The sequence below is a fragment of the Micromys minutus genome, assembly GCF_963924665.1.
Source record: "Micromys minutus genome assembly, chromosome: 8".
NCBI classification, from domain to species: Eukaryota; Metazoa; Chordata; class Mammalia; order Rodentia; family Muridae; genus Micromys; species Micromys minutus.
In genome coordinates this window covers 62,309,405-62,335,008 of record NC_137977.1, presented here as the reverse complement: position 1 = coordinate 62,335,008, position 25,604 = coordinate 62,309,405, and the positions used below count along the sequence as shown (strand labels likewise).

Here is a 25,604-nt window from a genome sequence, read left to right as displayed (position 1 = left end):
AATAGGTAAACAATTACAGGTTTCATTCGGTCCCTCTCTTCCATCTCCTACACTAATGGTCCAATAAGAGCAATGGGACTCTGTGTCAGGCACAGTAACAGAGCCTAACCAGGCTCTATTTGCTTACAAGCATGAACTTTAGCTACTCCGGTGCTTGCTACAGACAAGACATGGCATCTTTCCTCCTTCATGTATGTATCCTGCAATCAAGATGGTATAGATGGTCTGCCAGCTTTGTCACAGGCCACGGTGAGCCTTTGGGATCCTGGCTAACAGAGCCTAACTTGGATTCTATCTAGGAAAAGTCAGGCATGGAGAAGGAACTACATCCTCAGAGGTACAAGAGTTCCCATCAGCTGCCCCTTGGAGAAGGGTGTTCTCCATGGAGAAGGACTTGCTCTTAAATGCTCTCTGAACTCCCCACATTACATTCCCTGTACAAAGGGACTGTGGGTATAGCCGCATAGGGGTGCTACTGGAAAAGAGGAGGAACAGTGCGGGGAGGAAATGTCAGAGGAGGCATCTGAAGCAGCTACTAAGCAGGGGTGTGGCTGTAGGGAGCAGACAAGCCAGCCACTGAGCCAACTAGTGTAAGAAAGCATGGCTGCCCACTGGCCTCTCAGAGCAGGAAGTCTGTCTTGGAAGGAAAACTGCAGGTGCAAACGCCTTCATCACCACACATGGCTGCCCTCCAGCTCCATGGTGGTGAGTGACAGACGCGAAACAGGGTGACAGGAGACAGGAATGAAGGCATCCTCCCCACACATGTAAACTCATGCCAAACAAGTTGCCACCATCCCCAAATCACACCCTGAGAGTGAGGGAGATCTGAAAAGGAAGAGAAGCAGCCCCCCCCCCAACCCTTGAAGAGTGGCTAACAGGATCTCCTTAGTTCACACCTTAGTGGGTGACAGCAGCGTAAAGTCTGAAGAATATCTGCAGACAGAGATTTCCGGGTGCTGTGGGGTCACTCTACCAACCACCGTAAGCCTCCGGGTCAAGAGAGACGTAGGAAAATGAGGGAAGAACTCCCTGGCTGAGTCACCAAAGCATCCAGCCAGGAAAGGCAAACCCAAGGCTCAAGGGTGAAAAGCGTTCACCAGACCAAACTGAGAGAAAAGTTTTAACAAAGAGCATACACTGTAGACAGGAACCCAGCAGGCAAATTCTAAGAGAGAACCTCTCCCTACAGGACAGTGGGGCACTTTAAGGACAGTTAAGGGAATTTACTTGGCCTTTCCTTGTGGGTCATTGGTCTCACAAGTCATATCTGAGTAGATAAAAGGTGGGCAGCTCATTATATTGTTTGGTAGTAAATTTTATAATGTAATTTGTCCTTCCTGAGACCAGCCATTTATAGAGAAGCTCCGGCCGTCATTAGGAAATAGGTTGGAATTGTTTATATAAAAATATCACAAGTTTACTGGGTCTAGCTGCAGGTGGTTAGAGTCTTATTAGACAGTGTAGGGTTTGGGGGTTTTTTCTGTCCTGGGGGGGGCAGCTTTTTTATCTCTATGCTGGAGAAAAGACACCCTTGAGACTTAGATAGATCTATCTACCCATGGCCTCTGCCTCATATCAACCATGTACCTCGAGGTACCTCCCCCAAATGTATACAAAACCCACATACTTACCTAATGGTAGGAATGAAAACAATTTTGCCCTCAAGGGCCATGTCTCACTGACTGGTGTTAGATGTTTGAGTCATTGTGTTGTTAAGAATCCTGAGGCTGGATCTAAACTTACTGGTAATTGTCTACCATCAATGAGCTACACGTGTCATAGATAATATGGGGAAAGCATGTAAAGGGGTGTGTGGAGAGGGGTATGGGAATATCGCTGTAAGGGAAGGACCCACAACAGTGACCCAGGACAATTTGTTCCCAACGAGGAGGTTCATCTTTGTAACCTGTTGTCACTCTTTTTGATAGATGAAACAAAGTGTGCCTTCATTTAAAAGTCACACGCCCATTGATTTCATGGGGAAAGTTCCAGCTAACTATAAAACGTCTCCACTGCAGGAACAAAATCCAAAACAAGATGTCAGTCCATACCTGGCTTTGTAACTGACCTTCGTGTGGCCCAGGTAAGACCCTTCTCTCTGGGCCTCGGTTTCTTTCTGCCAACGCCTGGAGTCAAAGGTCACTCGGTTATGGAAGAATTGATCACTCCAAGTAGTTTCATTGGGTTGGAAAATATTTATCAAATATAGTTCACATGCGTTGCAACTGTAACAACTACTACAGTTCTCCTATGAACTGGGGTGACATGTGTGACATGTGCCTGTGATCTCAAGGCAAGCGGGGGGGGGGGGACACTGAGAAGAAGCAATGACAAGCTAGAGTTCCATAGCAGAGCATGTGTTAGAAGAAAAACTTAGGATGCTAGATCAAAACACTTGTCCTGTAATGGAGCATCTAGGAAGCAGGCAGAGGATCTGGGCACTGTGGAGCTAGGCGGATTGTTGGGTACCAACGTGAAATCAAAATATAGTTTTATAGTTGGAATATAAAAGGGAATGGGAAAAGACAAACTGAACTCAGAAAAACTGGCAGTGCTGACACACAGTTCTGGGGTGTAGAGGGGACAGGAGACAGTACAATGTCACTCTGAAAGAAACGAGCCAAGAATTACCTAAGTTACAGCAGGCCTTTGACTCGCTAGTCTCATGGACGAGATTGTCGTAAGATTTCATGAGTCTAAATGAGATATCAGCTCATTTATACTTACTAATATCTTCCTTGTGGCGTGACACAAGAGGATCAGAAGAAATCAAAATTTAGGGGAGTCCATTGGCTAACTAATGAGCTATACGAATGGAAAAAGCGATCATGCTCAGAGCACCAGCTATTAATAGGAGACTCACTTATCTCGTGGTTACAAAGAGCCGTGCCCCACATTCCTTAATGATGGACCATTGGCTGATGTATTAGAGTATTCTCGTCAACCAAATCTTCTTTATTCAGTCTGTCTCTCAGCCCACTGCCCAGTCCAGAAATATCAGGAAGATTTAAGAAGGCACTTTCTTGAGACAAGGGAAGGAACAGTTGAAAGAGCAACAGACTTTAGAATTCCTAACGTAAGTCACCGCACCATTGTTAAAGTGCTGCTCACAAGAGAGATGCTGTAAGCATCAGCAGAGGAATGGTACAGAAAATGTGATGTGTATTCTCATATACACACACTTACCATATGTATACATTGTACCAAATATATATATGCATTGACATAATGAAGCATAAAGTAATGTTACTTACAGGAAAATAGATGCAACTACATATAATCATACTAAGAAAATTACATTATTTTTGGAAAGACAGATATTCCACACTCTCTCATTTGTTCCTAGACTTTATAGATCTGCAAAAATCATCTGTGTACAGATGATGTAAACATACAAAAGAAGCCATCTAGAAAACCAAAGTGGATTTGGGGAGATTGAGGCAGGAGGAGAAAGGATGGTGGTGTAGGGAAGAGAATAAGTTCACAGTATGACACATGTATGAAAGTGACCATGCGGGAGACCCGGTGTGACACAATGTTTAAAGAGAAGATGCTTTCTTTATAACAATAAGGGTGCTTTCTGCTCTCCCAGAGGACCTGAGTTTGGTTCCTTGTCCTCATGTGAGGTGGTTCTCAGTGCCCATAACTCCAACTCCCTGACCTCCATGACACACGGACACAGAGGTAGCAAATATTAGCTATACAAAAAAATAATTTTAAAAAGAAAACAATCATCTCACTTAGCACTCAGAAGCCTCCCCTGCCCACCACACACACACACACACACACACACAGAGAGAGAGAGAGAGAGAGAGAGAGAGAGAGAGAGAGAGAGATCTAGCAATGAAAAGTCCTATCACAAAGCTCAACATGGGAAAGCATCTGCCCAAATTATAACCAAAGTGTAACCAGCAGTAAATAAACAAACTCATTGTTTATGCTATAGCACTACAAAAACAGCCATCCTGCCATTCTGTCTAGAGAATTGCCCATAGTGCATTGGGCACGGCGTGAGAGCCAGGAACCTGGGGGGAATGACGAGTGGTTCACTTTGGCGGTTCAGATGCTCCGTACAACGGACATTGTGAGCATCCATAGACAGCATCAACCCACCTCCAGGAGACAGGAAAACGGGTTCAATCCTGAAGAGGCCAGCTTGTGGAGGAACACAGGCATGGCCGCCACAGGCTGATTTTAAAGGCATGAGCCACTGTGGGCTGCCTTTTAAAAAGACACACTAGATGAATTTTCCTCTCTGGAAAAATATCAAATTTGGTTTGAGATTTTTTTTTTTCTTAAAGTGGGGTTTTAGATACCTCAAAGAAATTTCGATAAGCTAAAAGTTTCATTTCATAGCCAAGCTCTTCTACAAAAATCTTTGTCACTGCGAATCATATGGTGTCTTCAGAGGCATGAGAACTCTAAGGTCACTAGTACCCAAGAAAGAGTGCTTCAAAACAAATAATGAAAGCTAACTCCAAACTGGTCTCCTTCAACGCCACCAGGAAGAAAGTGCCACTAAAGTTTTACCTTCTAAAACATGAAATAGTTGGTAGCTGTCCTTGAGGGTGTGGGCATGGTCATTGGAGCCCCTGGGCTCAGTCTCTGTGTACTACACCATGATGCTGGGGTGTGGGGGACAGGGATGGAGACATATAATGTACTGTTGCGTTATAGTAGGTGGGGTCTCATCTCCAAGCAACCTGGGCTTCACGTTGAGCTAGGACGGATCTAGATAACATCTAATGGTCAGATCACGTCCTGTCAGAGCTCTGTCTGCAGTGGCCTGTTCTCTTTCTCTTGTTAACAGAGGTCTTTGGCCACTTCTGTAGGACTTCTGGGTTCCTGGTACATTGGTCATCTATTGCCGAACAATGATATAACCGTTTGTAAACTACTATTTGATCCAGACGATTATGGAAATGATCACCTAATGTTCTTTAATGTCCAAACCTCACACAGCCCAGCTGTAGCGTTTGTCAGGCAATAAAAAAACCTGTCAGTTCCAGTTCAACATTTATAAAGCATTTAACAGTCGACATAAGACACATTTTTTAAGTTAGTTGTGGGTTGTGGAGATGACCCGGCTCAGTAAAATGCTTGTCATGTAAACGTGAGAACCTGAGTTTGATCCTTAGCACCCGTGTTCAAGGAAGCATGTACAGGACTTGCTCCTATATCCCAGCACTGGGGGATGGTGCAGCCATGAACAGAGAATCTCTCGGACTCTCTGGTCACCCAGTCCAGTCAAACAGGCAAGCTATGGGTTCAGAAAATACCCTGTCTCAAAAACTTTGGGGAAGTGTAATGAGGAAGAACCCTAATGACAATCCCTGGTCTCTAGACACACACATGCACACATACACACACACATACACATATACATGAGTACCTACAAATAAACAAACACACACACAAATATTATATACCCCAATCTAGCCATTGTTTCTTTATGTCATTCAGAAGTTAAAATGCATAGGATAACAATCCCTCGTTAACTTATTTAACAACATTCCGAGTGCCTACCATCAACCTACCAGATGTATGGTAGATGCTGGAGGTGCTGGAGGAAATCAAGTCCCTCTCCAGTCAAGGACATATGATTAAGGCACAGCTAGGCAAAAGTCTGTGCAGGTGGGCGCAAAACTGCAGCTGTTCCCCAAGGAGAAGAAACTATCCTGAAAAAGAGGAGCCTGGTACCATCAGAAAGAAGTGGCCTCCCTGCGGATATGCCTTGTGTGAACAGCTGCAGTTTCTTCCAGAGTGTTTCATGCGTTATCTGGTTTTGTCATAGTATCACGGAGAAGTAGGAGACAGACTCGAGATATCCGTCATCATTTACGTGTCGGGTTGAGAAGGGCAGCCCTACCGGGACTCTGTATTTCTTTCTGGAAGAATTACATCCTGCCATTAAGGAAAGTGTCAATGAGGGTACATGATTTGAAAAATGCCAAGCAGAAAGTAATGGTCTCCGAATTCCAGACTGTGCTTCTGTGCCTTCACTTCTGTGACAGAAATGGGACGTCTGGTTTCTTCAATAACAATACATGTGCTGCTCTTGGTAATCCCTTCATCTGCCCGGAATATTCTAAGATGCTCCCCGGGAGCCAGGAGTAGTTTGTTCTCACTTTTGCTGTTTTCAAGCCTTTGGAAGTTGGTTGCTTCCTGTTAGGTCTTTGTTGTAGCAACTCAACCTCTCAACTGTCCGGCTGCCACAGCTGTGGACTGCAGGGTGGTCTTATGTGGCAGGTACTTGTTACTTTGTAGCAAGTCTTCTGCCTAGCAGCTGTCACAGCTGTGGGCTGCAGGGCGGTCCTCCAGCAGCCCAGGTGAGAAGTACTTGTTACTTTTTCTTTGTTGTCATCTGGCCATCAACTCTATTACACATAGTGACAGGTGACCCTGACTCACTCACTTTCCAGTCTCTGAGCCAGTGCAGAATCTGTTCCTAAACCCAAGGAGCCCAGGTCATCTTAGGCTCTGCCTGATGAAAGACCCCATTCTTAACAGGCATCCCTCAGCTACACAACCCAAAACCTATATAAACATCTACCTCTATTTCTCTGGCTGTTTAACCACACGCACACACACACACACAAAGAACATCTAAACAAAAACATTTCTGTTCCTATGGCTGGTCCCAGACGGACGTTCCTTTGGCTTATACGCTGTCTTTGTTCATACGGAAAAATAGGACAGGTTTGCACACAGCATTTGTCGTGAGCTCTGATATCCACGATGAGGGCCAAGCTAAAGGGAAAGCCCTTTTCTTGTACCCAGCAGGCTTGCACTGTTCAGTACAGTGCAGTGGGGGTGGGTATAGTCAACTAGCATCTGTGAAGCTTGTTATAGTCCCTGGGTTTTCTGAGGTTCATGAGCAGTCTTGGTGAGTTGATCCCTCTAGACAGGAGAGGCGGCATGATCTTGATGTTCTCATCCGGTTCTGAGTTTATGATGCTGAAGTCGATATAAACCTTGGCCAAGGGAAGGATTGTGGTACCAGCTCTATGAGGAAACAGAAGCAGCCTTGACAGTGGTGCTCTTCTGGGGATAAACGTGCGCTGTGGATAGATAAACCTTGCTTCATCAAGTGGCAAAAAGACATCCCCTCTGGACTCACACTGTGAGTCTTCCTAGATGTCCCAGGGCTAACATACCAGGAATCTCTGCAGGGCAGAATAATAGGAATTTCTCAACCTTAGGAGTTAGGAACCAAGGCTGAGCCAGGGACACAACGCTAGCTCATTGGCTGCTCTTCCATCTGAACTAGGGGGAGCCACCCCTGTAAGTTCCCTTTTGAGGTGAGGGTGTAGACAAAGGTTCTTCCTTGCTCACACATGCCCCACAATTCCTGCTCCTGTCTGCGTGAGCAGTGGTGTGACCTAAGTCTGTACCTCCAAAGTTTTATGTTCATGCGAATTCACAGAGGGGTTTGTTGAAATGCAGATTTTTACCTGACATCCTGTGTTCCTAGCAAGCTCTCTGGTGGAATCCGTGAAGCTAGTCCACACACTGAGTCGTAAGTAGAAAAGACACAGAGTAAAGGATTGAAAGCCAAACGGCCCATAGTTTACTTTGTAAAATGCTACAGAATTCACTGTGAGCCGTGATTTCCAGCTTTCTGCAGGAACAATGCTCACCCTTTGCATGTTGAGATGATTCTGAACAGGGCGAGTATACAGATGTTATGGTGTGGACATTCCACTTTTCAGGCCAGTGCACCAACAGTGGCCAAACAGAGCATCCCTAATCTTCATACCCTGAGACTTCCAAAGCCTCCCATTAACAGACCTTGGGTAGGCAGGCCTAGGAGCCTGCGTGATTCAATCCTGTCTGTTCTAAAGCTACACCATGAGAAGTCTTGTTCCTAATGCAAGAATGCTTTCCCCAGACTGCGGCAACTGAAGACGGTGTGGTCCTAGAAAGGTGCTCTCAATGTGTTCCAGACATTTGGTCCCTCCTATGATGGACATGCAAATCTTTAATATGAAGATAACTCAAATCGGAACCTATTGAAATTCGGACTCTGGTTCTACCTGAAATTATGACTTTCAGAAGAATCTATATCATGAGTGATCCTCAGCCTAGAGTCTGCCTCATCCACTTGACTGTGGGGAAAAGACCTACGCTTGGTGCAGCCATCTCTTGAGCCAGACGTAACTTGGGTTTCTGTGTGGAAGGAAGTGAATTGAAAAGGGAAGAGCAGGGCCGCTGGGCATTTCCAACAAAGACTAACGCAGTTACCCCCACACACACACCCCCAGCATCGAGCTGCCTCGCTCCCTCCTCTCTAGCTTCTGGGTGTTGCTCTTCTCGGTTCCAAAGCTTGTCTCTTACAGATGAAACCCAGGTGGCATACTGACTTGTCTCTTCTTGCCCCTGGCTAGGTGGCAGTGGAGAACAGTCACAAGGAGCAGGCCAGTGGAAGGCAGAGGAGGGCTCTGAGACCGTGCTCCCCAGACGGAGGAGCGTGTTCCACATCGAGTGGTCTTCCATCCGGAGGAGGAGCAAAGGTGTGTGCATCCTCCCCCTCGAACCCAGGCCCCAGCCTCCTATCTCACAGCAGACAACAGAGGTACCCACCACACAGTGGCAGCACCCACTACACAGTAGTCCTTCAAACACATGACCACTGTCCAGAGCCATGGGTCGCTTGTATCTGGACACACCCAGCTGATGGGGAACCCAGAACAAGTGACAGGCTTCTGCAGAGCCAGTGAGGGGTCTCTGTTTGGCTCTGGATTACCTACATCCCATTCACAAAGATTCAAATTTAACCTTTTGGGAGAACAGCCTGGGCTAGCAGCCAGATCTTTCTGAGCTCTTCATGAGATTCAAATTAGCCACCAGTTTATAAAACCCTGGGCATGTCATACACAGTGCAACTGCCTCTAACCTCAGCATTCAGGAGGCTGAGGCAGGAGGACAGCCAGAAGGAATCCCTCCCAAAACAAACTCTCAAAAATCTACCTGTTCAGAAGGCTGATGAAATATTCTCACTGTGGCAGTGACCAGAGAGCCAAACCAGAAGGAGATGGTGGGGAGAAAAAGGGACCCGAGAAGTCAGCCAGGGCTGCGCAAATACCAGATACTTGAACTTAGAAACCAAGGTCAGATTCTAGCCAATACCAAGGATCCTGGGGAGGTAGGACCAGTCAGCTGAAGGGTGGAGAAGCCCCTAATCAGATAGGACAGAGCTCAGTCCCACCGCAGCCCTCAGGGTGGAAGCAAAAATGGCGCTGTTACAAAGCTGACTGGCTGGTTGTGCAGACACTGGGACCCCTGGGGTAGTGCCCCTCACGTCCCATGCCTCCCGGAAGCTGCCCTGGTGCCTGTCCGAAGCCAATGATCAAAGGCCTGGAGTGGTTATGGGGAAAACTTGAAGGTGAAGAGGGCAGTGCAGTTCTCTGAGAGAGGTCCAGGAGTTGGGGGCAGGGGCAGGGAGTGCAGCCCATGAAAAGGGGTCTGGGATGGAGAAGTCCATAGGGACGGCTGAAGCCTGGCAGCCTGTTCCAGACAGAAGCAGGGGGTCAGAGGTGGCTCAGAAGGGAGGTGCAAGCCTCAAGTTCAGAGGCACCCTCTCTGTTTCCTCTTTCCAAAGCTTCCACATTTTATTCATTTCCCGTAAGTCAGTGGTTCTCAGCCTTCCTAATGCTGCGACCCTTTAACACAGCTCTTCATGTTGTGGTGACCCCCAACCATAAAACTATTTTTCTTGCCACTTCATAAACTGTAATTTTGCTACTGTTATGAATCATAATTTGGTTTTGCCAATGGTCTTAAGCAACCCCTGCAAAAAGGGTCTTTCCACCCCCAAAATGGGTCGCAACCCACAGATTGAGAACAGCTGAAGAGCTTCCAAGCCACACCAGTGTTTGGGGTTTCTACTTCTTCACAAGTGGGAGCAGGGTGCCTTTGGTAAGTCCCTTCTAGTGCTTAAACACCTTTAAATGCCAAGGGAATAACACTAAAGAGGAAGGCAAGCCCAGCCTGCCATTCTCACATTTGGCCACAAGAGGGCGAAAGAGTACTAACTCCAACGTGTCTAAGACCTGCTATTTTCTAGGAACCTGAAAGGATCATCTTTAAAAACTTAAAAACGAGCCAGCCTAATGATGGAGGATGCTTAGAGCCACGTTTCAAGAGTTCTGTAGAATTCCAAGGGCAAAAGGGCATCTCAAAACCTATCGCATGTGACTACATGGTTATAATCTACCCTGACCCAGTTATTAAAATGCTAACATTTAAAGATTTTTTTAAAAATTATTAGAGAATTTTCTGTATTTTCTGGGTTTAATTAGCGCTTCCTGCCCAAGCATGGTGGGAGGTTATTTACTAGAGAAACAGGAAGTTTGTGGTTAGGTCACAAAGTATGTGTGGCTACCCTTAGGTTAAAAATAAAATAAATGTCTTCATAGCTGGGAGTGGTTGTACTCACCTTTAATCCCAGCTCTAGACAAAGAGTGGATGAATCTCTATGAGTTCAAGGCCAGCTTGGTCTTTATAGCAAGTTCCAAGCCACCCAAGGCTACATAGGGAGACCTTGCCTTAATAATAATAATAATAATAATAATAATAATAATAATAATAATAATAATAATAATAACACTCACACGTATAAATTAATATTTGACCAACCACTTGCTTGTGCCTGAAGTCTCCAAGCCTTGGGGGATGGTGTGGAATACAGATGCCCCACTTATGGGGAGGCACTCCTCTGATACTCTCTGTGCTGGTCCATCCTACAGGTCTTCATGTGGCACTGAGATCATAGGGAAGCCACCAACCCTCTAGGCTGCTACTTCCTCATACAGAACACTGGGGCCAGGCTAAAACAGGGCATCTTGACTAAGAACCGGTGGTCTCTGAATATCCTGGATTCCTTCATGCCCTGTTTACAGGGAGATATGCATTCTTCCCTGAACAGACGCCTCCTGAAGGGCCTGATCGATAAAGAAAAGAAGGCTCTTAGCCATTAGACTCCATGGTTTTATGCTTCCCACACAAGATACCAAATGGTCTAATCCAAGACTTTTGAGACATTACTGTCACTGTGTGTGAAGTAACAGTTCTCTCCTTCCTTCCAACCCCAGTGTTTGGAAAAGGTGAACACCAAGAGAGACAAACCAAAGAGCCGCCTCCCTACCCATATCGGAAGCCCGCAGTGGAACTCTTTGTGAGTATGGGGCTTCCAGACCAGAGACAGCAGCCTGCAACCCAGAGCCCACAGCAGGACGGGGGAGAAACGTAGCTCATCAAGGAGGCTCTGATTTAGGGAGACATCTCTCGAGCTCCTTCTGAGGGCTGCAGTGACCTGGATTAAAATGTCTACTTTCCTCAGTTTGCTTAGTTGAAAGTCATACCTTTTCATCTGGATTACCTAACATCAGTTTGCATTTAGGAAATAGGATTTGCCCTTTTTTGTTGTTTTTTTTTTTTTTTTTTTAAGAAAACCTTTGTAATTTGATCTCACATTTAAAATTCGAAAACTTAGCGTGCCAGGGGAAAATAATTTCTTTCAGAAAGAGTGGAAGACAGTAGCTTTCGGTTGCTTTGTAAGAAAATCTAGACGCCGGTAGCTAAATCTTCACTCCAGCATCTGACGTTGACCCTGGCAAATGAGAGCCTCTGCCTGCCTGAGTCCTCACACAGACCGAGGGCGGAGTCTCTGCCTGCCTGAGTCCTCACACAGACCGAGGGCGGAGCCTCTGCCTGCCTGAGTCCTCACACAGACCGAGGCGGAGATACCACCTCAGTCCGCCTCCCTGAGGTCAGGTATAGCAAACAGGAGATGGCTAAATAGCAGTTTGACAAAATCCCAAATAGAAACCCCTCCACCACCAAGAGACTTCAAATGTCACCTGGCATGACAACCTTAAAGGTGGAAGATTTTTACCTCTTTCTGGCCCCTGTCAGGACCTGGATACCATGGAAGAGAGCTCTGAGATAAAGGTCGAAGCCAGCACAGCCAGGACTTCCTGGATCCAGAGCGCCATGGTCACTGGGGGGAAGAGGGTCAGCAAAGCCCTCAGCTACATCACAGGAGAGATGAAGGAATGCGGCGAAGGACTTAAAGGTACATTCCTTCAACCCCCTGTCTCCTCCTTCACCCTCTGGAAACATACTGTGAGCATTCTAGACAAACATGTGCTGGGTGGTTTAGAGGAACTGTGTCTACCTAGCCGGGGGTTCTCTCTAGAATCTCCTCGTTTCATGGCTCATGGGTTCCTTACCCTCTGGGCATCGAGAGAATTTTCTGGAAGTTGTATACCATTCTCATGGGAAGCAAAACTGAACTCACAGTGGGTACCTAATTCCCACCAAGAGCCTTAGGGACCAGTAGAGGCTGCATCCGGCTAGCAATGGCTGACAAGTGCTCCAGACATTCAAATGCACCCCCTGGGCTCTTTGTTTAGCCTCCTCTCTGACAGATGAAAATTCATCCCCCAAAGACCTTCACTCCAACTGCCACCAGGGACCTGGGCCAGGCCCAACCCGCTCTGGGCATTTGCTGAGTTTCCAACTATCGTTCCAGACAAATCTCCAGTGCTCCAGTTCCTTGACTGGGTGCTCCGAGGCGTGTCTCAGGTGATGTTTGTGAACAACCCTCTCAGCGGCATCCTCATCATTCTGGGCCTCTTCGTGCAGAATCCCTGGTGGGCCATCTCCGGTTGCCTGGGCACTATTGTGTCTACCTTGACGGCCCTCATCCTGAGCCAGGACAAGTAAGTCCCCAAGGCCCAGCATTCTAGTGTAAGGCCAGAAGGCCCCTCCCTAGGAGGACCATTGTCTCCTTCCTACCCTCTAACCCCAAACCCATCAAATCAAGGGCACTGGTAATTAAATACCACTCCTCTTTGGATGGTGAAGGGCAGACGGGTTCTTTCCCCAGAAGGGTACCCTGCTCGAAGATGGCTTGTTAGGGAACTATGACTCTGAAAAAAGCAGTTAAACTCACAGAGAGGCCACCACTCCACCAGCACATCCTTGTGCCCCCAGGTCAGCCATTGCGGCAGGACTCCATGGTTACAATGGGGTGCTCGTGGGGCTCCTGATGGCTGTGTTCTCAGACAAGGGCAATTACTACTGGTGGCTGCTGCTCCCTGTCATCATCATGTCTATGACTTGGTAAGTTTACCGTGTGTGTGTGTGTGTGTGTGTGTGTGTGTGTGTGTGTGTGTGTATACATGTGGGGGGTGGGGGGTGTGTGGGTGGGTGTGTGTAGGGGTGGGTGTGGGGTGTATGGGTGTGTGTGTAGGGGGGTGTGTGTGTGTGTAGGGGTGTGTGTGTGGGTGTGTGTGATGTGCACTCACTCACATTATAGGGAATACAAACTCGGGTCCTAATATTTGCAGGACAAGTGCTTTATCCACTGAGCCAGCCTCCCACCCCAATTAACATCCTTCTTGACCTGACCCTGTGATTATTTTTTACTTCCATTCTAAAGTGTTTGTTTAGCTTGAATGTCAGGAATGCCGACTGGAGGCAGTTACTAAGCAACTGAGAGCATCGTGCCAAGTCATCTGTGTGCAGCATCTTGTCAGCTACCAGCCAAATCTCAAAGGGTTTCTAGTCTTGCCCCATCAGAGTACAAAGCAAGAAGCTGCTGGCTGCATAAGCTAAGAGCTGTGTAGAGTCCCACCAGTGTGTGGAAATCGTATCCCTTCTGCTCCACCAAGTGTGTCTCCATCCGGTTGTCTGATGCTCAGACTGAGACAACTACTCAGCGTGGACTGAAGGCCAGCCATGCGACTGAACCCTCAAAGTACCAGGCTTCTCCCTTGTTTCCAGAAAATGAAGGGTAGTCTGTCCATGAAGTCAGAATACTCAGACACTCAAAATATATTAATGACTTTAACTCCCTCCCATTCTTCTCCCAAACCTTTCCCCATTCCTCCTGCCCAGGGAATGGAGTTCTATGACTCTTTGAGGAAGCCCAAGGCTCTCCTAAAACCAGCCTTCTGAGGCTGAGCGTAACCCTTCCCCGTGTCTGTGCCCTGCTCAAGAAAGAGACCCAAGGAACGGCAGCCAGCAAGCTGCTTTTCTCTGGAGAAAGTGGGGTTGTCCGCTGCCGTGTGGCCCGGTGCCAAGGCAAGCAGTGTCTGACGGGTGCTTCTCCTGTTCCCTCCATCAGCCCCATCCTCTCCAGTGCCCTGAGCACCATCTTCAGCAAGTGGGACCTCCCGGTCTTCACACTGCCCTTCAACATCGCCGTGACCCTGTACCTGGCAGCCACGGGCCACCACAACCTCTTCTTCCCCACGAAGCTTCTGCAGCCTGCGGCCGCCACGCCCAACATCACCTGGTCAGATGTCCAAGTGCCTTTGGTAGGTGTCACGAAGGAAGGGTTGACAGTGTACAGACTCAGTGTCAAACTGAAGGTGCTCAGTTTACACATCCGAAAAATCAGCAAACGGTGATTATTCACAATCGCGTGGCACTTGGGACGCTGCAGACATAGCCTGGGAGTTACCATCCTTGTCTCCTCGGAGCTAAAAGTTCTGTTTCTGGTCCCACCCTGGAATCACACAGAGGAAGCAACCAAAGCCAAGTTAAAAAGGCCCGTCCAAGGCTCCACAGTCAATTAATGGGTAGTGAAGTCAAGCCTACAACTCTGACCCTGGTTATGGGTCCCGGGCTCTTGGTTGCTTTTTTTTGTTTGAAAGCCCTTTGGCTGCTTAAGCCCCATTTTAAGATAATTACCCTGTGTGTTCCCCTTCATTCATCGCCCTGACTCATTAAAGGACACACACCAAGCCTCTACCCGCCTACTTAAGAAGTTCCCGTAGCTTATCCCGTCTCTCCATCTCTCCGTGAGCTGTGCGTGTGCTTTGAAGCGCACGTTTTCCTCCATTAAGAAGCTCGGGCAGCAGAGACTCTTATCTTTTTATAAGTGTTTTATGTATGATGCTGAACTCTGGGAGCCTGCCAAGACAGTGAATAAGAAGCAATATTAAAAGTATTAAACCGGATGGGGAAATGTGGCCACGAGGCTTTTTATCGAACTAGGAACGCCCCCCCCCCCCCAAAGAGTTCCTACCTTCCATTACATTAAAGGATTTCCGGTTCCATTCCGTAGCTTGTCAGGTATTGCTGACTGCCCACCACAAAGCCGATTGTTTGGGCTTTAAAAGAAATTTGCAGACATAAGGACACCAGGTGCCTCTCAGAATTCCCAGGGGCTGTTGACAGACTCAGAATACACTGAGAAGCACCATTATTTAGAAAAGAGAACTTTTCTGTCAGCTTTATCCTGGGCCATTGTTGTGTGAGGGCCTTTGGAAAGCCAGAGGCAAGAAAAAAAGCCACCTTGGTGACTCACTTTCCCACAGATGGTGTTTATCCAGTCCCCATCTTTTGGAGGCAAAATTGTTCCCCTTAGTACGATACAGAGAGATAATGTGAGAACTCGGAAGCTACGTCTCATTATACTCCCAATTAAGAAATATCTCAAACTTTTATAGAAATGAAATATTTTTAATAATCCTATACAAATAAACATAGACCACCCACACTCCCCATGCAAAGATTCAGAAAAATAATCAGTTATTTTGGTAGTTGTTCTTGAAGGAATAACTTGCTGGACTATGACCAGGACTTGTGTGTTGAGTCTTCCAACTAAAACTTGTACTTACCTTTCAAAAAAGCGAGTGATGGATGTCACGTAGAGGGGTCTAGCGGTCCCGATAATATTGGGTGACAACTGAGGAGACTCCCCAGAGGGTTCCTCTAGGCGTGGATGGAACAGCCAAGCGTCACTGCCTGTGTATAAACCCCTATCCAAAAGGAGTTAGTACAGGGTCTCAATGCAGAGGTGAGCGTTTCCGACTTCCATTACAAGCACGTGACTCTTTCTACAGCTTCTGAGAGCCATCCCCGTGGGAATCGGCCAAGTGTACGGCTGTGACAACCCCTGGACTGGCGGCATCTTCCTCGCCGCCCTGTTCATCTCCTCGCCGCTCATTTGCCTGCACGCTGCCATTGGATCCACCATAGGGATGTTAGCAGGTGTGTGTCATCTCTTTACATGGACCCCACCTTAATGAGCTATGGGGGCGTTAGAGCCTGGTCAGCTTCAGAAGAAGACAGAGGAGAATCCTGGAAGCTCATTCCTCCCCCTCCCGCCCGCTTTGTGCGGTTTCGGAGCTAGGGCCGTTCTGTTCCTCTAAGCAAAAGCCATCCTCGGGAAAGACTGCGGTGTGAGGCATGTAACCTGAAGTTTAAATGCGAAGTCTGGGAGAGGTTTGTTCAAGGATATTTAGGGGTGCTCTCCAGTGATGAAAGAGGAGGCGCTGTTCACAGTCAAGGTTTTGTGTGGAGGAGTTTTAGGTATACGGCAAAGAAAAGACATTCTCTGTACTGTTTAAATTGGAGCCATACCCCAAGGGTCTCTTCAACTCTAAACGATCATTAGCCACTACCACTCCTATGGTCCTGTGCATTTGTTTCCTTTAAATGGATTGCCATTGAATGGCACTGAAGTTCTTTTTTAGGCATACCTGCCCATGAGGGTATCTGACTCTGGCCTGAGGATGGGTGTGTTTCAGAAAGGCAGATGAGCCCTGTACAACCTTTACTTTTTTCCCCTCAGCACTCAGCATTGCCACGCCATTTGACTCCATCTACTTTGGCCTGTGTGGCTTCAATAGCACTCTGGCCTGCATCGCCATCGGCGGCATGTTCTATGTCATCACCTGGCAGACCCACCTGCTCGCCATCGCCTGTGGTAGGTACCGTAGTGGTGAACAGTGGAAAGGGCCATTTGGTTTCAGGGCACCACGCCAAGCTGTCCCCAGTGGTCTCTCTCCAGCAACAGCCACCCTCCTGTGACTCTCTCCCTCCATTCCCACCATCTGCCCCTGTGGTTAGCTGTCACAGTTCCCGGTAACCCGGCAAGACCAAAGCTCTAGAAGCTTGTGATTTATCAATCAGATTTATATCAGGGAATTCTCACACCACAAAGCGTCCACACAATAAACTCAGAGCCAATTGATATTGATTAGGACTGCTCACCTAGATAAGATGATTGTCCGTTAATAATCCATCCCTTATAAGATAGTCATAGCTACCTGTGGCTAGTTAAAGTCACGCAGGTCCGGATCATCCACTTCACTCATCTCTTCTTCTATCTCCCCATCTCCTATCTCTCCCGTCTTCCCAAAACTCTGTGCCTGCCTTACTTTATTCTCTGTCCAATCACAGGCTTTGCCTTATCTTGTGCCTGCCCTCACGTGCATATAGACATCAGCCACACCCTCCTGACCACAGAGAAGACCTGCGTAGTTCCCTGCCAAGAAAACCACTCCTGATGGTCCTACTAGTCGATATCCCCCCAAAGATAACGGGCAGTTGTGTTCCCATAAAAGCGTTGACACTGTCCTTTCTGTCCCCAGCTATGTTAGTTGCACACACGCTACTTAGCCACTTGGGGACAGGTATTTTTAGATGATATTATTTCCTCGTTGCTCAGAGGCTGTCTCCTGGGATTGCTGCTCTCCTGGCTGGTTATGATGCTGGGAGAGAAGCTCTCCAGTATTAGCTGTTATATGTAGGATTGGGCTACACACAGCATGCACAGTGACCAGGGCTAAATATCAGTCACTGAGCACACACCCTGCAGATGTGGCCTCTTGCATATTTGTTCAACATCACAGGAAGTTAGATGACTGATGGTAACTTGGCAGATTTATGTATTCTCAACCTGGAACATCTTTTGTTTTCATGTTCTACTAATGGAAACAAAATAAAACTCTTTCCGACCAAAATATTTGAAACAAAGTTTCTATTTCAGTACAGCCAATGCTGAAATTAAGATTTTTTTAAAAATCATTTCCAATAAAAAATTCCAGAATTGTTTTAATGCAGAGAAACTTTCTGACCCATGTATTCATTTGTTTCTTTAAGATAGTTTGAAGAGATACTTCTCTTCTCATCTTATGACCACCACCGCAAGGATGGGGAAAATGTATTCTAAAGGAGATGTGACGGGGAAAGCTGAAGTTTTTCTTTCTGTCTTCTTAAGAGTCATTTTTCTGCTGTAGCAAAAATATCAATAAAGGGTTGGCTTAAGAAATTGTAATACCAACAAAATAAAGGTAGTCATTCACAAAGTACTTACATAAAACACAAAGTCAACACTTTATCTCATTCTGTCCCCCAAAATCTGTTATTATTCTGCTCTGCAAGGGACATGCTGATGAGCAGGGCTAGGACAGGGTGACAGAGGCGAGGCAGCTTGAATGGTGCCCGCGGCCAGGGTCATACAGGTGAGGACTGACAAGTCCCAGGGGCCTCCTCTCCATGTCCAGTGCCAATCTTGCCAAAGAGATTAAGTAGCTCTGTGTCATACGTGCCCCAGTGTCCTCAGCCAGGGACATTTAGCAGTAACTGATGACATTTCTTTATTTGCCACACCTAGGGGAAGAGTGCCCTTGGCATCTTATCTGTAATCATGTTGAATCTCCCATAATGCACAGCACAAACCAGACCCACAGCCGATTGCCACTGGCACCAGAGCAGCAAGCGTGGTACATGTTCCTCATTTACTCTCCACAGCAGCCCTCGGTGTGTGGATCCTCTCCCTGTGCCCATTTCACAGGTAGATAACTAAAGCTAACGTGAACAGAGCAGACCGCCCAGCCAGACTTGTAAAAGTGTGCTCTCTGCACAGCATACAATCTGTTCCACTCTTTCCCACAGACCCTTCTCCCTCTTGAGGTGAAAGGCACAGAGAAGAAAAGCCCTTTCCACAATGACAGACCCATTGGGGGAGGAGTAGATGGGCAAAGTGGAAGACTCATTCCACCTCGGTCCATTCTATATACCCCCCCACCCCAGGATGGATGATCCCCCTCCCCACAATCCTGACAGGCACACTCTCTGATTCATCATCCTTCCTGTTCTGTCATCCCGTGTCCATACATGAGCACACACAGGGCCTTTCGGAGATCTTGATATGACAGATCAAGTTTGAGTAAAAACAAAATAAGATTAGGGCCAAGGGAGTGTACGAGCAAATCTACCCTGGGGATGACGGATCAATCAGATCGGGTTGGGCTCAGGAAGGGCCAAAACTGGAACTGCCCTGTGGATCTCACATCCTCTCCACATTCTAGGGTGTCTGTGGTACTTGGTTGTTCCCCCTACTCTCATCTTTCTAACGGCAAAGCATCCCGAGAAGCTGCAGTCCACAGTGTTTCAAGCTCCCCGCAATAGCCAGATAGAAAATCAGGACTCTGCCTCTGTCATATGCATAGTCCTAGGAAGTCACCTCAAATCTCAGTGTCTGATGCAAATAGTGCTCCCTCTGTTTGACCATTGTCACAATGACGTCAAATGAATGGCTAATGCAAGAGCAGTAGTGATAGGTAGGAAGATCCTGGAAGGTTTACTTCTGGTTCTTTTGACAAGGAAAGGTGTCAGGGACTCCAAGTCCTCTAGCAGAAGCAAGCGGCCAAGGTGGAAGGGACACCGGAAGCTGTTCCCTGCTTCAAACTCTGCACCATATAATCTGTACCTTAACCTGTTCTACATTGCCGTCTCACACCTCTAACAATGGACTCTGTCTGGACCTGTTTTGGTTGTGTGTGTGTGTGTGTGTGTGTGTGTGTGTGTGTGAGAGAGAGAGAGAGAGAGAGAGAGAGAGAGAGAGAGAGAGAGAAAGAGAGAAGGGTGTTGTTTGTTAGGGTTATTTGTTTTGGTTTTGGGGTTTGATTTGGGTTGGGTTGGGGTTGTTTGGTGTGTGTGTGTGTGTGTGTGTGTGTGTGTGTGTGTGTGTGTGTATTTTGTTATTAGAGTTTCTTTGTTTTGGTTCTGGCATTTGGGTTGGGTTGGGTTGGGGTTGTTTGGTGTGTGAGTGTGTGAGTGTGTGTGTGTGTGTGTGTGTGTGTGTGTGTGTGTGTGTGTAAAACCACTGCTTACCTAGAAGGAATGCTGGCTGAACAGCATGGCTGGTGTTGTCAATGACTGGGCATATAGTAACTCTAATAAAGGTTAGCTCTCCTTAATATTCTTGGGCCAATTGGGACAGTCTCTTGTGAGAATGCAAAGCCCAATTCTGATGGCCCATTTCTACTGCCTCCCACTTCCTCCTGGTTCTTGGTTCTTCCCAGGAGTCAACTTGTTCATGGCCTTCTCTGCACAGCCTAAAACACAAAGCAGTAGGCAGGCTTGGTCTCCCAGAAACATACAGGATGCTGTTCTCCCTGGAAACCCAACTTATGCTAATAGCTCCTGATGGAATAATGCAACAGGGAATTCTGAGACTCACTTGCCTTTGCTTTATTGTAAAATTTTCATTTATGGTTTATGCTATTAAATGTTCCTTTACTGGGAAGCATGGTGGTGGGACCCAAGAGAACTGTCACCATTAAATTCTTCCCCCACCCCCGTTTTCTAAACAAAGTTCATCTGCTGTCTTAGCTGGGCTGGCATTTTCATGGAATTTAACACTTTTAAAGCTACAAGGCACTGAGAATGGACCTCAGTTCTGGTGAGAGATACCATTAGGGGCATAACATTAATGCAGAGGGGGTGTGGAGAATAAGCTGAGCTGCTCTGAACCTTCCTGAGCTGTTTGCGTTTGTGTCTTTTTCTAGCCCTGTTCGCAGCCTACCTGGGTGCTGCCCTGGCCAACATGCTGTCTGTGGTAAGTTACACAGGCTACAAACCACATGTCCCCCTCTACCTCCCAAATGCTGCATCACACGCATTTGCTCTTTGGCTCACATTCTGCTGGGAAGGAAGTGGGTCTCAAAAACTTAGACCCCAACTTTGGGTGAATCAAATCCATCACCAGTGGCCAGTGGGTCACTTTGAAGAGTAAATCTTTCAAATATAATTCCATTATAATGCAGTGTCCTATAGAACTAATTTAAAATCTTTATTATTTAATCTGTGCACATACATAAATTATCTGCTCACCTGCCTTGTGGATTTTACCCCATAGCAGCTAACATGGTTCACAGGACATTTGTTGGCAATGGTTTCAGGGAACAGAGAGCTATGGGCAGTCATGCAAAGAGAATCCTAAGCTTGGGGTTATGAGGACACATAGTCCCAGGACCTCTTCTTTGCCTTGGGCACAGTTTGGGATGATGTGCAAAGTAGAATCCCAGTACACGGTGTTCAGGGTTCACCTAACACATCAATCTATCTTGCTCTACCTAACAGTGAAAACAAAATTTCACACAGAGAAGGGTTATTTAACGTGAGGCTATGTTGCAGTAAATATTTAAAAAATATAAATGGTTTATCTCTTTACCAGTCCTGAGGTCTCACTCCTCAGGCCCAGTTTTAGTTCGGAGCCCCACGAACCTCTGGAGCCGGGCCCAAGCCGACACCACGGCCCAACTCATCCACGCAACTCCCTTCCCTGGGTGGTTTTCTACCACCTGTTCTCCGCCTCTGTCATGGGGTATTTCTGTACCCCAAAATCCCACACAAACACAACTCTACAGCCCAATAGCTTTTCATACAGGTTTATATATTCAACTCTCAATCCACAAACCCTCTACACAACAAGATTGCATCAAATAGACAAAGATACAAACCTCCCTTCTATATGAGATATTAGACCTGTAAAATCCTTAATGTTTATAGCTTTTTAACACCAATAAGTCCCACCTGGGTCCAGCTGGTCCTTGGGAAACTCTATGTTGTTGCCATGACCTCTAACCACTGTCCTCTCCTCTCCTCCGACCTCTCAGCCCTCTCTACTTCCCTCACCCCGCCCAGTCACTGGCTTTCCTTTATTTTACTAATTAAAATGGGAAGGTTCAGTTGGAGTCATATGACTAGGCAGCCCTTCTTGGGGACGTGAAATTAACATTAAAATACAAACAGCTTCAGGACAATCTACAGGGTCACAATCTGTATACCCCAAAAAGTCGAGTTCAGTCACCCATCCTTGAGAATTGAATTTTAAAAGCCAAATAGTAAAAAGGTAGGAAGAGAGATGTGTTCAATGTGGCTACACCGGGAAGAAGGGGAAAGAGATCCAGTGACCCTCTCTCAAGCCCATCTTCTGAGGGTCCTGAGGTAAGAGGGTCAGTAATATACACATCTAAGCAGTCCTCGCCAAGGTGTGGTCCTCCCAAATATTGGCCCATTATTGTCCGGGCCTTAGCCTCATCTCATACGGTGGTCTAACGAGTTGTAAATCTCTCTCCTGGAGACAAGACACCATCCCCATGCCCAGCCTGGCATCTTTTCCGTCATGAGACTCATGTGAATTTTCTATTTCTTGAGGTCCATTCCTTCACTATCCTAATACATTGGGAGACATAAGTGTCTCTTTAGAATATATTTAGTTGGGCTGGAGAGATGGCTTAGTAGTTAAGAGCACTGGCTGCTCTTCCAGAGGTCCTGAGTTCAAATCTTAGCAACCACATGGTAGCTCACAACCATCTGTAATGGGATCTGATACCCTCTTCTGGTGTGTCTGAAGACAGCTACAGTGTACTTATAAATAATAAATAAACAAATCTTTAAAAAAAAAAGAAAAATATATTTAATACTACCAGGCTGGTTACACAAGAATATGTGTCACAAATTCAACATCTGGAGGCAGTATAGATATTCCATAAAATACCTGTGTAAATTCATCCCTTACCTCTAGCAAAAGAGAGAAAGCTGAATTAGCCTTTCCTGATACCATCCTATCTCTCTAAGTGGACTGAGTCCCCCCCCCCCCATGCTTCCTGTGATGTTGTGTGTGCCTTCACAACAACTTAACACACAGCATTACAACTTTGTACTCATCGGTTCTCTTTCCACTTAGCCTGTGTGCTACACCAGAGCTGGGATCCTCCGTATTTTTGTCTTAGTCTTGGAGTTTTACAGCAGGAGGAGGACACAGAAGGAAGAGATAATGAGGGAATGGAGCTCTGAGGGAGTGAGCAGGCACACCAAGGGATGCTGGAACTGGGGTGAAGGGCCCTCAGAAACCCTGAATGGAGACAAGAGGGTAGATTGTGAGCTCTCAGGGGCCCATCCACCCTAGGCTCTCTCCATTATTTCTGGAGCCAATTCTTCCGAGCCAGCATTCACTAAACACACCATGTGCTGTCTGCCTCAGACAAGGCCCTAGAAGGGATCCAGAAAACTTCATTTCCCAGCTCTAGGGGTGAATGGTGCTGAATGGCCTTCCTCTCAGCACTGAGAGGCTAAGGACTGCTCAATTCCATGTAGGCATTCTTCCAAAGAAAAGAAAGTTGACTTGCTCTGCTGATGATTGTCAAGGACTCTAAAAAACTTTAAAAAAAAAAAAAAAAAAAAAAGCCATCAACTAACCCAGAAGAAATTTCCAGCTTCACTGAGGAACACAATATAAAAGCACTGAACTACATTTATAAAACCATCCAGCGCCTCCTCAGAAATGCCCTGTGAGCCGTTATTTCTTGCCTTCCTAACCAGCATATGAGCATGCAAGTCCTGGCCCCCAACAATGCCGCTATCTACTTGATAATAATGACTGTGCCCTGAGGACCATTTATTGGGTACTTGGCATGCGCTAAACAACAGCTCTCTGAGTAGAGGGTAACAGAACACTGGTGAGGGAAAATGTCTCAGGAAGATTAAAAAACTATAAGGTAATCAGAGCGGAGATTTGTCTACAGTGGGGCTTCGATGGGTACTTCCCAAAACACTCTATTGCCTCTTATTAGAGCTCTGGGAAGACTTGTTGAGTGGAATCCATCACTCACGGATATCCCTTACAGCCTCCATTCCAGTGCTACTCTGGTGGTTCCAAGTCTTTCTAACAGTGTGCGCTTTGGACTATCACGTGACTAGGACTAAGGCTTGGGGGCGGGAGGATGCTGTGATCTGCCTCATCATTGAATTTGTCAGCTCAGCTACCTGGGGGAAGGATGGGGAGAAGTAGTAAATGTTGCAGAGCACCTCGGGAAATGCAAGGCAGGTCAGCATGGTGAGGCGTAGGTGGGAAGGTGGGAGAGCCCTTAAGATGGGTAGCTAACCTTCCCCTCCCCCCTGCAAGGACAAGCCTACCACTCCTCTGCCTCAGTTCACATTCTCAAAAGAAGCATTCTACTGCCTCCTGCCAGGAGCCTGTTTGAATCAGGTGCCTCTCTTTAGTTCAGTCAACTCCAGCCATGTGGTTTCAGCTCTCAAGTAGCTGCCAAAGGCGTTCCTTCAGAGGAGGCTGATGGAAGAAGGCAGAGGATGCCCACAGTTCCTGGAACTGGAAGTACAGACTGACCAGGTTCCCCAAGACAAAACAAGTCGTATACATAAAAACGTGTAAACAACTATGAAGGTTCCAATAGCCGTGTTTTGGAAGGTGTGTGCATATCTGCCACAGTATACACTAAAAACCGGATTTCATTTCTGTCGGCTCTCAGTTAAGTGCGACCCTCACTAGTCAGCCCTTCCTGTAACTGGAGCTATAGGTGACAAGGGCTAGTTAAACATTCACAGCTGATGTGACATAAATTTCTCTTATCCCCTCTCCCTCCAGTTTGGATTACCACCCTGCACCTGGCCCTTCTGCCTCTCAGCTCTCACCTTCCTCCTCCTCACAACCAACAACCCTGGCATCTACAAGCTCCCACTGAGCAAAGTCACCTACCCAGAGGCCAACCGCATCTACTTCCTGTCCCAGGAGAAAAACAGAAGGGCATCAACAATAACAAAGTACCAGGCCTACGACGTCTCCTAAGCTGCCCTTTCTAAAGCACATCATGTAAATGCAGCTTCAGGGACACTGTCTGCACCCCAACCTGAAGCCAAGGTCACTTGACCTCCCTTCTTTCTAATGTGTGTGTGGCTGCTAGTTGGGACCCTTGGTAAGATGTGTAGGACTCATCAAAGCCATGCCAGTGTAGACTAAAGACCCACTGATGGCTCTTTGGGAACTCTCTTTGGGGGAACTTGCTAGTCACCCCTCTCAATTGTTTAGTGGAGCAAAGCATGAAGCCAGGAAATGCTCATTAGCCTGCTAGGCAAGAGGGCCGGGTCCCTACCCTGCTTTGCCACTGAGTTCCAACTGTGTCAGGCCACTCCTCTCCCTACCCAACACCCCATCAAAGCCTGAGATTTTGTTGCCAAAGATTTCTTTACCATGAGGAGGGACTCCAAAATCCTTCCACCTCAGAAACATTTATTCCTTTACATCTTCTGTAAACTAATCAACTTAGCATGACCAGAAGGCAATTATCCTGACTTGAGTTACTTATGGGATGGTTCTCAGAGAGAGGAAAATGTTAGTGTCCGTGGGAGTTTATTCTTAGACATGGCAGATGCTCTCCAGACTTGGGACTAGACACCTGAATTAAGTGAAAATGCCAATGTACCTTCTTTGCACCATGGAAACACTTCCGGAAACATTATATGGTAAGGACTGATCTTTTCCACCATCCAATCACAGTGTAAACCAATGTCTTTGCTTGTGTAATATTCAAAATCAATACTGTCATTAAACTTGAAATTTGCAAGTTGGTATCTGGGTTTTCTTAAAACGGGACCTTCCTACCCATTCAGATAGAGTGTTGGGGTGGGTTTCACACCCAAGTGTGTGTCTGGAAAGAGAAAATGGGGAGAAGGGTGATCAGAAAAGACGTCCGTTTTCTTGTGGAGAGTTG

General features: G+C 46.8%; 1 protein-coding gene across 1 annotated transcript in view; it reads left to right on the top strand.

Annotated features, from left to right (window-relative positions):
• SLC14A2 (solute carrier family 14 member 2) overlaps positions 1-24,682 on the top strand; it is a gene marked incomplete at both ends in the record, with an annotated part of 55,962 nt that extends 31,280 nt beyond the window's left edge. Inside the window, 10 exons of the mRNA XM_080919782.1 lie at positions 8,391-8,516; positions 11,097-11,179; positions 11,920-12,079; positions 12,539-12,728; positions 13,003-13,131; positions 14,138-14,330; positions 15,864-16,011; positions 16,595-16,729; positions 20,601-20,650; positions 24,482-24,682. Coding sequence (XP_080775908.1) covers positions 8,391-8,516; positions 11,097-11,179; positions 11,920-12,079; positions 12,539-12,728; positions 13,003-13,131; positions 14,138-14,330; positions 15,864-16,011; positions 16,595-16,729; positions 20,601-20,650; positions 24,482-24,682 — 1,415 coding nt within the window. The remainder of the gene's footprint in view (positions 1-8,390; positions 8,517-11,096; positions 11,180-11,919; positions 12,080-12,538; positions 12,729-13,002; positions 13,132-14,137; positions 14,331-15,863; positions 16,012-16,594; positions 16,730-20,600; positions 20,651-24,481) is intronic.
• Positions 24,683-25,604: the final 922 nt, after the last annotated feature.